This window comes from Bombina bombina, chromosome 1, assembly GCF_027579735.1.
Source record: "Bombina bombina isolate aBomBom1 chromosome 1, aBomBom1.pri, whole genome shotgun sequence".
NCBI classification, from domain to species: Eukaryota; Metazoa; Chordata; class Amphibia; order Anura; family Bombinatoridae; genus Bombina; species Bombina bombina.
The window spans coordinates 1488189990-1488203533 of NC_069499.1; the positions used below are offsets into that span (position 1 = coordinate 1488189990).

General features: G+C 38.7%; 1 protein-coding gene across 1 annotated transcript in view; it reads right to left on the minus strand.

Moving 5' to 3' along the window:
* LOC128653797 (ABC-type organic anion transporter ABCA8) overlaps positions 1-13544 on the minus strand; it is a 669484-nt gene that overhangs the window by 290505 nt on the left and 365435 nt on the right. Inside the window, exon 21 of the mRNA XM_053707306.1 lies at positions 11993-12120. Coding sequence (XP_053563281.1) covers positions 11993-12120 — 128 coding nt within the window. The remainder of the gene's footprint in view (positions 1-11992; positions 12121-13544) is intronic.

The following is a 13544-nucleotide window of genomic DNA, read 5'->3' on the forward strand; positions in this document are numbered from 1 at the left end:
AAGCACATCTATCCCATTTCCTTACATTAAACTCCCTCCTTGACCTACTGCAATCTGGATTTTGCCCCCTTCACTCAACAGAGGCAACAATTGTTAAGGTTACCAATGACCTACTTACAGCAAAATCCAAAGGCCACTTCTCTCTACTTATCCTCCTTGATCTGTCTGCAGCCTTTTTTTTACTGTCGACCACCCTCTTTTGCTCCATACCCTCCAATCCTTCAGTATCTGCAACACAGCTCTCTTGGTTCTCTTCCTATCTGTCTAACCATACCTTTAGTGTAGCCTTCTCTGGGGCATCCTCTGCCCCGTTACCTCTTTCTGTTGGGGTACCACAAGGCTCTGTCCTCGGTCGCCTTCTCTTCTCAATCTGCACGTCCTCATTAGGTTCCTTAATAAAGTCCTTAGGGTTTAATTATCATTTGTATGCCGACAATACCCAAATCTACCTCTCTGCACCAGAACTATCTCCTTCCTTGCTAACCCGTGTCACTAACTGTCTCTCTCATATCTCATCTTGGATGTCCTCTCACTACCTCAAGCTAAATCTCTCCAAAACGGAGCTCCTTATTTTCCACCCTTCTTCCAAAATCTATACCCCTCATGTCTCTATAACTGTTGATAACTTCATCATTATCCCAACCTCACATGCTCGATGTCTTGGGGTCACACTTGACTCAGATCTTTCTTTACTCCTCACATTCAGTCCTTGGCTAAAGCCGGCCACTTCCACCTTAAAAACATAGTTAAAGACATTTTCTTACTCAAGACAGATTTTAATTCACTTTCTCGTCCTTTCCCGCCTTGACTACTGCAACTCCATCCTATCTGGTCTCCCTAGCTGCCGCCTAGCTCCTTTACAATCCATAATGAATGCCTCTGCCAGGTTCATCTTCCTTACACGTCGCTCTTCATCTGCCACACCTCCCTGCCAATCCCTTCACTGGCTTCCTCTTGCCTCCTGGATTAAACACAAAATTCTCACTCTGACACACAAAGCCCTCAATTGCATTGCTCCCCCCTACATCTCAGACCTTGTCTCCAGATACTCTCCCTCTTGTCCCCTTCACTCCGCTCATGATCTCCTACTCTCCTCCTCTCTTGTTACCTCCTCACATTCCCGTTTACAAGATTTCTCCAGACTGGCTCCCATCTTATGGAACTCTCTACCTCGCTCCACAAGAATCTCCCTTAGTTTTCAAAGCTTTTAAGTGCTCTCTGAAGACTCTACTATTCAGGAACGCATACAACCTACACTAACCTTCCTATCTCCATTGCTATCTGCTTAAACCCCATAGCATGTAAGCCTATGAGCCCAGCTGTTTGTAGTTCACCTTCATAAGAGCCGACTACAACAGTGCAACTCTCAGCAGGGCCCTCTACCCATTTCATCCCTGTAATTGTTTTTTTATATACCACCTATGTTCATAGCGCTGCGGAACCTGTTGGCGCTCTACAAATACCTGATAATAATAATAATATTGCTATAGTTTATTTTAGTGTTGCTATAAGTTTTTTGCATTTTGGGGTGTTTTTTGGGGGCTTTAGTTTTAGAAAATGCATTTTATTTTTGGCAATTATTTTTTTTCTGAAATGTTATGTTTTTTTAATGTAACGTGTTTTTTATGTAATGTTAGGTTTTTATTTTTAATGCAAGGTATAAGTTTTTTTGGTAACTTAGGGGGTGTTAGATTGGGGGTGTTAGCAAGTTAGGTGGATTAGAGGTTAGTGGGTAGTTCGCTATGGGGGTTGTAGCAGTTCAGTGTTTAATAGTGTAGCAAGGTAGTTTGCAATGTGGGGGTGTGGTGGTTTAGGGGTTAATCGCATAGCAGGGTAGTTTGAGATGTCGGGGTGTGGCGGTTTAGGGGTAATAGTGTAGCAAGCGTGGATTAGAGGTTAGTGGGTAGTTTGCGATGGGGGTTGTAGCAGTTTAGTGGTTAATAGTGTAGCGGGGTAGTTTACGATGTGGGAGATGTGGTGGTTTATTGGGTTATTAGTGCAGCAAGGTAGTTTGCAATGTGGTGGTGTGGTGGTTTAGGGGTAGTTTGCAATGTGGGGGTGTAAATTTGTGTAAATTAATTCACAATAATTTAAGCAGCGTATCACTTGTAATATGGATTTGAGGGTAAAAAAAAAGCAATCTTACAATCGCATTTAAGCTCCTTCCACTAACACATAGCATTCCACTCCTAATCAGGCCCATATTGATTAGACATACCTGCCAACTCATGGCTTTTCAATGCAGTGGTGTGCCTTAGTAGAGGGACCACGGTTCCTTGTCATACTGGTGAGAGAGATGTCTGAGAACAGTGAGTTGATCTTTGGTGGCCTGAAGGGGGTCACAAAATGACCAAACTCAGGCAGGTAAATATGGCTTTCTTTTGCCTACAGTTTATTGGTAAAAGTTAGTGGTACTGTTATATAACCATCTTTACTGGAGAAATGTTTAGGCCCAGAACCTATATTTTAATCCCAAGCATGTATGAGGCTCTATGCTTATATTGACAGACCCTCTATGCTCTTTTTCTACTCTTGTTATTCTTTCTTGTTTGCCCTTCCATCCCCCTTATCCAGGCCCAACATAAAACAGGCATGGATTATTACTGTTATAAACACTTATTAAGCCTCTCTCAATGCTCATGGTCTTAATTTTCCTATAAAGAGCAATATATTGCTCTGCTACTTACTAGAAAATGGGTTCCATATAACCTTTCTTCAGGTGACTCATTAGCAAGAGGGGTTAGCATCGCCTAAATAAATTAAAATGTTATACAATGTGTGAAGGCCTCTTATTCTAAAAAGAAATGAGGTGTGGCAATAATCATAGACAGGGCTGTTGCATGAGACAATCTATACATGGAGAGGGACCCAGAGGGTAGATAATTTGCTTATATATATACATTAAATGAAAACACTGTGTACCCTTGTTTTTGTTTATGTTCCGAATTCCAACAAAATTGCTTTTCTTAGGTCCCATTTCCCCTGCATTGAGCAGGTGAAGAGAGGTAATCTATTAATAAGAGGAGACATTAATTTGGTCCGGGATCTGGTGATTGATAAAAAACTATCTTGTATTCCAATATAATTTATATGACATCCAAAGAAACAGGATTATTCCTTCTTTCATAAACTCCTCAACTCCTATTCTATAATAGATTTCTTATTCTTATACTCGCAGAGTATTCTCCAAGCAATCATCATGACCTTATCAGATCATGACCTTATGACTACTGATCTATCTTTTCTAATCTTGCCAAGTAACCACTCAATTTATAGATTACCAGATTATCTATCAGAACCCTGGACCAATGAGCTCACCTTGGAAATACAGGAATGTCTTTGATTCAATTACATCAGTTAAATGAGTGTTATGTTATGGGTGGCCATGAATGCTTACTTACATGGTTACTTCATTAAGAAAGCCTCACAACTACGTAGAGCCCAGGACTCATCTCTAGCCCAATTATATGGTGAGTTGAGAAATCTTGACGCCTTCTAATCTGATTGCCACCCAATTGGTCAGTATATAAAGTGAGATTGCCTCCATAGAAGAACAGAGGGTCAAAAAAATCTGCATAAACTGTGGCAGCTCTATAATTAAAAGGGTAGTAGAACTAATAGTTTGTTGGCCTCTATAGTTTGACTTTTGCACTCATAAAATAAGGATTGCTAATATTAAAATTGACACCGGTTTTCTCTCTTAAAAATATTAGGCAAACCTTTGCAACATACTTTCAGTCGCTATATAGATTGGACACTTTGTTAAAAAAATGCAGATATTTCATCGCTAAAACTTCCTGTGCTTTTCAAATTAAAACCCTCTTTACACTAGAGAAAGTGGAATTATCTACGTTCATAACGCACTGGACTATAATGGGTTTACAGCTTCTTTTTACAAGTCGTCTTTTAAATTGTTGGCCCTGACCCTTTTGTAATTTTATACTTTAACTGTGCAATGGGTAAGTTCCCTAATAAGTTTCTCAGAGGTAGTTTACTTACTATCCAGGAGGGCGAAGACCCTTCTCTATGCAAAAGTTATAGGCCTATCTCGTTTATAAACCTATATGTAAAAATCTAAGCAAAGTTTCTGAAATCTAGTTTGGGCCTCCTCCTACCCACTCAGTTCCACCTGTATCAGGTGGGTTTTGGAATGGGGAGACAGGGTTCAGATAACATCTGCTTCTTCTTAAATATCTTCTTTAAAGCTGCAGATATGGACCTTCCCCTCCTCGCCCTAACCTTAATGCCAAAAAAGGCATTTGACAGTAGGAGGTGGTACTATATGTTCCAGACTCAGAAGAGGCGTTTAGTATCCCAGATTCATTTTGTACAGTTGTGGGTGTCCTTTATTCAACCTCTACCACCAAGGTAAGAGAAATGGTGTTCTGTTCCCCTACATAACCGGTGATGTCTGTTATCTCTCCTTCTTTTCAATCTTACAATTAAACCTTTTGTGTCAGTTATCAGGAAGTCCTCTGTGATAGGGGGTCTATTACTACATGACAAACTTGCGCTATTTGCAGACACTTTACCTGACTGTTCCAGAAACCTCTATACCAGCTCTACTAGGAGCTAGATTACGAGTGGAGCAATAGTTTGCGCTCACGTTAGAGTATTAAAAATACTATAATTATATTTTTTGAGCTTACCAATTCAACTCTTTTTAAGAGTTGAAAGTAAAACGTTTGTGCTCTCAGATTCGCAAAGTCGCAGTAACAAAATCACATTCGCCCATAGACGTCAATGGAGCTGAAATTATTTTTAAAAATATTGTGCAAACACTATCATGGGCCTAGATTTAGAGTTTGGCGGTAGCCGTGAAAACCAGCGTTAGAGGCTCCTAACGCTGGTTTTAGGCTACCGCCGGTATTTGGAGTCAGTCAAAAAAGGGTCTAACGCTCACTTTTCAGCCGCGACTTTTCCATACCGCAGATCCCCTTACGTCAATTGCGTATCCTATCTTTTCAATGGGATCTATCTAACTCCGGTATTTAGAGTCGTGGCTGAAGTGAGCGTTAGAATTCTAACGACAAAACTCCAGCCGAAGAAAAAAGTCAGTAGTTAAGAGCTTTCTGGGCTAACGCCGGTTTATAAAGCTCTTAACTACTGTGCTCTAAAGTACACTAACACCCATAAACTACCTATATACCCCTAAACCGAGGCCCCCCCACATCGCCGACACTCGATTAAATTTTTTTAACCCCTAATCTGCCGACCGCCACCTACGTTATACTTATGTACCCCTAATCTGCTGCCCCTAACACCGCCGACCCCTATATTATATTTATTAACCCCTAATCTGCCCCCCTCAACGTCGCCTCCACCTGCCTACACTTATTAACCCCTAATCTGCCGAGCGGACCGCACCGCTACTATAATAAAGTTATTAATCCCTAATCCGCCTCACTAACCCTATAATAAATAGTATTAACCCCTAATCTGCCCTCCCTAACATCGCCGACACCTAACTTCAATTAATCTAACGAAATTAATTAACTCTTCTTAAATAAATTATTCCTATTTAAAGCTAAATACTTACCTGTAAAATAAATCCTAATATAGCTACAATATAAATTATATTTATATTATAGCTATTTTAGGATTAATATTTATTTTACAGGTAACTTTGTATTTATTTTAACCAGGTACAATAGCTATTAAATAGTTAAGAACTATTTAATAGCTAAAATAGTTAAAATAATTACAAATTTACCTGTAAAATAAATCCTAACCTAAGTTACAATTAAACCTAACACTACACTATCAATAAATAAATTAAATACGATTCCTACAAATAAATACAATGAAATAAACTAACTAAAGTACAAAAAATAAAAAAGAACTAAGTTACAAAAAATAAAAAAATATTTACAAACATTAGAAAAATATTACAACAATTTTAAACTAATTACACCTACTCTAAGCCCCCTAATAAAATAACAAAGACCCCCAAAATAAAAAAATGCCCTATCCTATTCTAAATTACTAAAGTTCAAAGCTCTTTTACCTTACCATCCCTGAACAGGGCCCTTTGCGGGGCATGCCCCAAGAAATTCAGCTCTTTTGCCTGTAAAAAAAACATACAATACCCCCCCCCCAACATTACAACCCACCACTCACATACCCCTAATCTAACCCAAACCCCCCTTAAATAAACCTAACACTAAGCCCCTGAAGATATCCCTACCTTGAGTCGTCTTCACCCAGCCGAGCCAAATTCTTCATCCAAGCGGAGCAAGAAGAGGTCCTCCATCCGGTAGAAGTCTTCATCCAAGCGGGGCAAGAAGAGGTCCTCCATCCGGTAGAAGTCTTCATCCAAGCGGGGCAGAAGAGGTCTTCCATCCGATTGAAGTCTTCATCCAAGCGGCATCTTCTATCGTCATCCATCCGGAGCGGAGCGGCAGCATCCTGAAGACCTCCGACGCGGAACATCCATCCTGGCTGACGACTGAACGACGAATGACGGTTCCTTTAAATGACGTCATCCAAGATGGCGTCCCTCGAATTCCGATTGGCTGATAGGATTCTATCAGCCAATCGGAATTAAGGTAGGAATATGCTGATTGGCTGATGGAATCAGCCAATCAGAATCAAGTTCAATCCGATTGGCTGATCCAATCAGCCAATCGGAATTCGAGGGACGCCATCTTGGATGATGTCATTTAAAGGAATAGTCAATTCGTCGTTCAGTCGTCGGCCAGGATGGATGTTCCGCGTCGGAGGTCTTCAGGATGCTGCCGCTCCGCTCCGGATGGATGACGATAGAAGATGCCGCTTGGATGAAGACTTCAATCTGATGGAAGACCTCTTCTGCCCCGCTTGGATGAAGACTTCTACCGGATGGAGGACCTCTTCTTGCCCCGCTTGGATGAAGACTTCTACCGGATGTAGGACCTCTTCTTGCTCCGCTTGGATTAAGAATTTGGCTCTGCTGGGTGAAGACGACTCAAGGTAGGGAGATCTTCAGGGGCTTAGTGTTAGGTTTATTTAAGGGGGGTTTGGGTTAGATTATACCTATAATTACCTACAATTAAACCTAACACTACACTATCAATACATTAATTAAATACAATATCTACAAATAACTACAATGAAATAAACTAACTAAAGTACAAAAAATAAAAAAGAACTAAGTTACAAAAAATAAAAAAATATTTACAAACATTAGAAAAATATTACAACAATTTTAAACTAATTACACCTACTCTAAGCCCCCTAATAAAATAACAAAGACCCCCAAAATAAAAAATGCCCTACCCTATTCTAAATTACTAAAGTTCAAAGCTCTTTTACCTTACCAGCCCTGAACAGGGCCCTTTGCGGGGCATGCCCCAAGAAGTTCAGCTCTTTTGCCTGTAAAAAAAAACATACAATACCCCCCCCAACATTACAACCCACCACCCACATACCCCTAATCTAACCCAAACCCCCCTTAAATAAACCTAACACTAAGCCCCTGAAGATCATCCTACCTTGTCTTCACCTCACCAGGTATCACCGATCCGTCCTGGCTCCAAAATCTTCATCCAACCCAAGCGGGGGCTGGCGATCCATCATCCGGTGGCTGAAGAGGTCCAGAAGAGGCTCCAAAGTCTTCATCCTATCCGGGAAGAAGAGGCGATCCGGACCGGCAACCATCTTGATCCAAGCGGCATCTTCTATCTTCATCCGATGACGACCGGCTCCATCCTGAAGACCTCCACCGCGGACCCATCTTCTTCTGGCGACGTCCAACTGAAGAATGACGGTTCCTTTAAGGGACGTCATCCAAGATGGCGTCCCTCGAATTCCGATTGGCTGATAGGATTCTATCAGCCAATCGGAATTAAGGTAGGAATATTCTGATTGGCTGATGGAATCAGCCAATCAGAATCAAGTTCAATCCGATTGGCTGATCCAATCAGCCAATCAGATTGAGCTTGCATTCTATTGGCTGATCGGAACAGCCAATAGAATGCGAGCTCAATCTGATTGGCTGATTGGATCAGCCAATCGGATTGAACTTGATTCTGATTGGCTGATTCCATCAGCCAATCAGAATATTCCTACCTTAATTCCGATTGGCTGATAGAATCCTATCTTGGATGACGTCCCTTAAAGGAACCGTCATTCTTCAGTTGGACGCTTGGGTTGGATGAAGATTTTGGAGCCAGGACGGATCGGTGATACCTGGTGAGGTGAAGACAAGGTAGGATGATCTTCAGGGGCTTAGTGTTAGGTTAATTTAAGGGGGGTTTGGATTAGATTAGGGGTATGTGGGTGGTGGGTTGTAATGTTGGGGGGGGGTATTGTATGTTTTTTTTTACAGGCAAAAGAGCTGAACTTCTTGGGGCAGGCCCCGCAAAGGGCCCTGTTCAGGGCTGGTAAGGTAAAAGAGCTTTGAACTTTAGTAATTTAGAATAGGGTAGGGCATTTTTTATTTTGGGGGTCTTTGTTATTTTATTAGGGGGCTTAGAGTAGGTGTAATTAGTTTAAAATTGTTGTAATATTTTTCTTATGTTTGTAAATATTTTTTTATTTTTTGTAACTTAGTTCTTTTTTCTTTTTTGTACTTTAGTTAGTTTATTTCATTGTAGTTATTTGTAGGAATTGTATTTAATTTATTTATTGATAGTGTAGTGTTAGGTTTAATTGTAGGTAATTGTAGGTATTTTATTTAATTAATTTAATGATAGTATAGTGTTAGGTTTAATTGTAACTTAGGTTAGGATTTATTTTACAGGTAATTTTGTAATTATTTTAACTAGGTAACTATTAAATAGTTCTTAACTATTTAATAGCTATTGTACATGGTTAAAATAATTACAAAGTTGCCTGTAAAATAAATATTAATCCTAAAATAGCTATAATATAATTATAATTTATATTGTAGCTATATTAGGATTTATTTTACAGGTAAGTATTTAGCTTTAAATAGGAATAATTTATTTAATAAGAGATAATTAATTTCGTTAGATGTAAATTATATTTAATTTAGGGGGGTGTTAGTGTTAGGGTTAGACTTAGCTTTAGGGGTTAATACATTTATTAGAATAGCGGTGAGCTCCAGTCGGCAGATTAGGGGTTAATAATTGAAGTTAGGTGTCGGCGATGTTAGGGAGGGCAGATTAGGGGTTAATACTATTTATTATAGGGTTAGTGAGGCGGATTAGGGGTTAATAACTTTATTATAGTAGCGCTCAGGTCCGCTCGGCAGATTAGGGGTTAATAAGTGTAGGCAGGTGGAGGCGACATTGTGGGAGGCAGATTAGGGGTTAATAAATATTATATAGGGGTCGGCGATGTTAGGGCAGCAGATTAGGGGTACATAGGGATAATGTAAGTAGCGGCGGTTTACTGAGCGGCAGATTAGGGGTTAATAATAATATGCAGGGGTCAGCGATAGTGGGGGCGGCAGATTAGGGGTTAATAAGTGTAAGGTTAGGGGTGTTTAGACTTGGGGTACATGTTAAAGTGTTAGGTGCAGACGTAGGAAGTGTTTCCCCATAGCAAACAATGGGGCTGCGTTAGGAGCTGAACGCGGCTTTTTTGCAGGTGTTAGGTTTTTTTTCAGCTCAAACAGCCCCATTGTTTTCTATGGGGGAATCGTGCACGAGCACGTTTTTGAGGCTGGCCGCTTGCGTAAGCAACTCTGGTATTGAGAGTTGAAGCTGCGTTAAATATGCTCTACGCTCCTTTTTTGGAGCCTAACGCAGCCTTTATGTGGACTCTCAATACCAGAGTTATTTTTATGGTGCGGCCAGAAAAAAGCCGGCGTTAGCTTTTCGGGTCGTTACCGACAAAACTCCAAATCTAGCCGATAATATTGCATATTTCATAATCCAATGTTCTGCACAAAGCAAAATATTTTATATTTATTCTCAAAAAGAGATATTTAAATACATATCTGATGGATATTTGCACAAATATATATTTTTATATATATATGTATAGATAGATAGATAGATAGATAGATAGATAGATAGATAGATAGATAGATATGTACAGATATACATAGGAATATCTTTTTAAAAATACTTAAAACATGTTCCCCTATGTAAAGAACATGGGAATATGAAATATGTACAGTACATACACAGTATAACACTTTATTAAATATGAATATGTTTTGTGACACTCTTTTGACTCACGTAACTGTGAACCAAAGTTTTGAATACGTGGTAATCAATCTAGTGTAAAATGCGATTGCACTCACATGTTCGCATTGACTTTCAACTTGTAATATGGCGGAACTTAACGCAAACGGCCTTGAAAACCTGACATCGATCGGTTTGGTAGGCTCTTCTATTACAAAATGAATGTTAACAAAATGGAAGCATTCTCCATAGGTCTACCCCCTAAGTACCCCTGAAGATGAGAGTACTGTAACTGACAATCTCAACAATGCAAGTGTGAATTACAAGCACATGCTATTTCTAGATGTTGTGGCCGTAATTTCTGTTTTCTCACTTTTCCTGCCTTATGTAATGGGATATCATTTATATAAATAGATGTGAAAATTTGTGTCCTGTCCACTGCAGGTGGACTAGGGGTGAATAGACTATTTATAGTAATACATCTATAAAATGTTGTTTGTGGTCCTTTTAGATTGTCTTGCAGATGTGCAACATAATAGAATTATTACAGATCTTCTTGAAATACTTCAAAACATGTAAAAAAATGCCTTTTCAGGACTTTATCAAGTGACTTTAGGTGTTGAATTCAATAGGGGTAAAATGGTCTTGAAAACCTGAAAACAGTTTTTGGCTACAAAAACACACGCAATCTTATAATTTTGATTGCCTCCAAACAAAAAGTGCACCACCAAAAAAAAGCTTATAGATTGTGATAGACCCCTAAATTGGAGGAGCTTTTGAACTAGAGTTTTTTTTGTCTGTTCTCACCTGTGTGTGCATGGCTTGAGGGAGCCAGCAACTGGTCTCTTCAATGTGGGTAGCAGGCACATTCCTAACATTCATTGATTCACATATTTTAATTAGTACAATTTTACTTGGATACAGATTCAAAAAAGCTGGTCCCCCCCCCCCACACACACTTTTCAGCAGGTTGCTAAGGTGTTGGACTGTTGCTCAAGGAGTACTGGAATATATTGTTAAGATAGAGTTCCAAGAATAACATAAGTGAAGCGAAGCACTGGGGATGGAGAAAGAAGTACAAGGAAGCAGAAAAGTTAAATGATTTGCATGAAAAAATTATAATCCCCCATGGAAACTAGCCCATTGCATTATAATCCATACATGCAATAAGGTTGTAATAAAGCTAAAGTGGTTTCAAAAGTGATTTTAAGTATGCACCGTGCACCAGCATTTTTAACAAAGCACATGATCAGAGAGCTTAAGGTGCTTGTACCATCAGGTAATGAGTCAGTTTAACTACTGACATGATACAAGCCCCACTAGACATCTGAGTGGCTGCAATATTTAAAATGCTGGTGCACTGAGAATATCTAGCTATGCTTCACATGCACGTGCAGAGAAAAATGCTAACACTAAAACAGTGCTAACTTTTACTAGAAGCATTTCAGATAGCGCATGCAATTTTAAGCAACTTTTTAATTTACTCCTATTATCAATTTTTCTTCGTTCTCTTGGTATCTTTATTTGAATGTAAGCTTAGGAGCCGGACCATTTTTGGTTGCGCACCTGGGTAACACATGCTTATTGGTGGTTACATTTAGACACCAATCAGAAAGCACTACCTAGGTGTTGAACCAAAAATAGGCCGGCTCCTATGCTTACCTTTTTGCTTTTTCAAATAAAGATACTAAGAGAACGAAGAAAAATTGATAATAGGAGTCAATTAGAAAGTTACTTAAAATTGCATGCTCTAGAGTCTATCTGAATCATGAAAGTTTAATTTTGACTAGACTATTCCTTTAAATTCAAACTGCAATGTTAGTACTCAACATACAGTAATGCACATTATCAGCATTAATTTATATTTTACCAACATTTTAAGAACATGCTTAATTTTTCTGAAAAACAAAAAACACCTTTTTATTTAGGGAAACTTCTATTGCACCTCTGTAGACAGTCGTGTTGGTGTCAAATTTGCCGTCCATAACATCCACCACCATATCCTGTTCCTTAAGAGCAGCAACAAAGTCATCAATAGATGAACCTGTCTCCAGTAAAATACAGAATAAAATATTAAACTTTTAACTCTAACTTTGACAAATGTTGAGCAAATAAGTGGATCAGAATAATCCAGAAAAAGAGTCTGCATAAAAATAATATTTAATGATTTACATTAAACAGATTTACAACCTAGATTTAAAACCTAGATACAGTTTACTTTAACGTTCTTTTAGCATTTTGCATAAAAATAAGATTGAATGCTTTATATTAAAACAGATTTACAACCTAGATAAAGCTTACTTTAGCATTCTTTTTTTTTTCTAATTTTGTTTTTCCAAAGATGAGCCGCCATCTAGCCCCTTAAGAGACCCCTACTTTGTAAGAAGAACCCATATACTTACATATAAGGGGTCTCATGCACCAAATTAATGTGATCATCAAAAATAACCTACAGTATGAAACAGTGATCGCCTTCCCACTGATCACCTGAGAATTTATAATGGGGTATTACAAAGAAAAGCCTCTCTTTCAAATGTGGTGGCTGATAACCACATGCAAGGCTGGATTGGCCTACAAGGATACCAGGAGATTTCCCGGTGGGCTGCAGCAGATGGGGCTGGAAAGCTACAATTTAAAGGGTTTATACATGGATGCAATTGGGCTTTAGAGTGCATATAACAACAATCTGGAACTTTTTTTTAATACAAACTAATAAAATATAAACTTGAAACAAAATATTGGGGGAAAGAGAATCACAGCTATTCCCATTTGAGAAAAATGGGTTATGCGCATTGTGACTCAACAGAAAATAGAGCTGGTCTCCAAATTTTCCAGGGCTGCTTTTTATTCCCAGTCTGGCCCTGACCACATGAGCAACAGAGATTATGATAGCACAATAGGTATATGGAATATAAAATCAGGGGTTAGGTATCACAGAGAAATACAAGCAACCTCTTATTTAGAATTAATCTTCCTCTTTTAAACAAGTTGATCTATGTCCAGCTAGCTGCCAAGTCAATAACCTCACAGCATTCAAAGATGCCCTTAACATCCCATCACTGTAGATAAATATATAAAATAGGAAAGAAGGGGTCTCACTATATAATCGCCTAAATTACAAGTGGAGCGTAAAAATTGTAGCATTTGAGAGGAAGCCATAGCTCTCCCATTTTTTTTATTATTTAATAATCTTTTATAGAGGTTTTGCAAAACAGAAAAGCAAACCAAAAGATTGTGACATGGAAATAAAATAACCAAACAAAGTAATATTGCCCAATATAAACAGATGATTACACAGTTTGATTTCTGTCTACAATATCAAGAAACCTCATTTACAATGAAATATACTAGCATTTGACTGTAGCTATTATATAGACCTATAAAGGTTAATCTGATACAGGAATTACATATGCATATGGTAGCTACAAATAAGACCACGATCAGGTCATCAGATTAGGAGTTGAATGC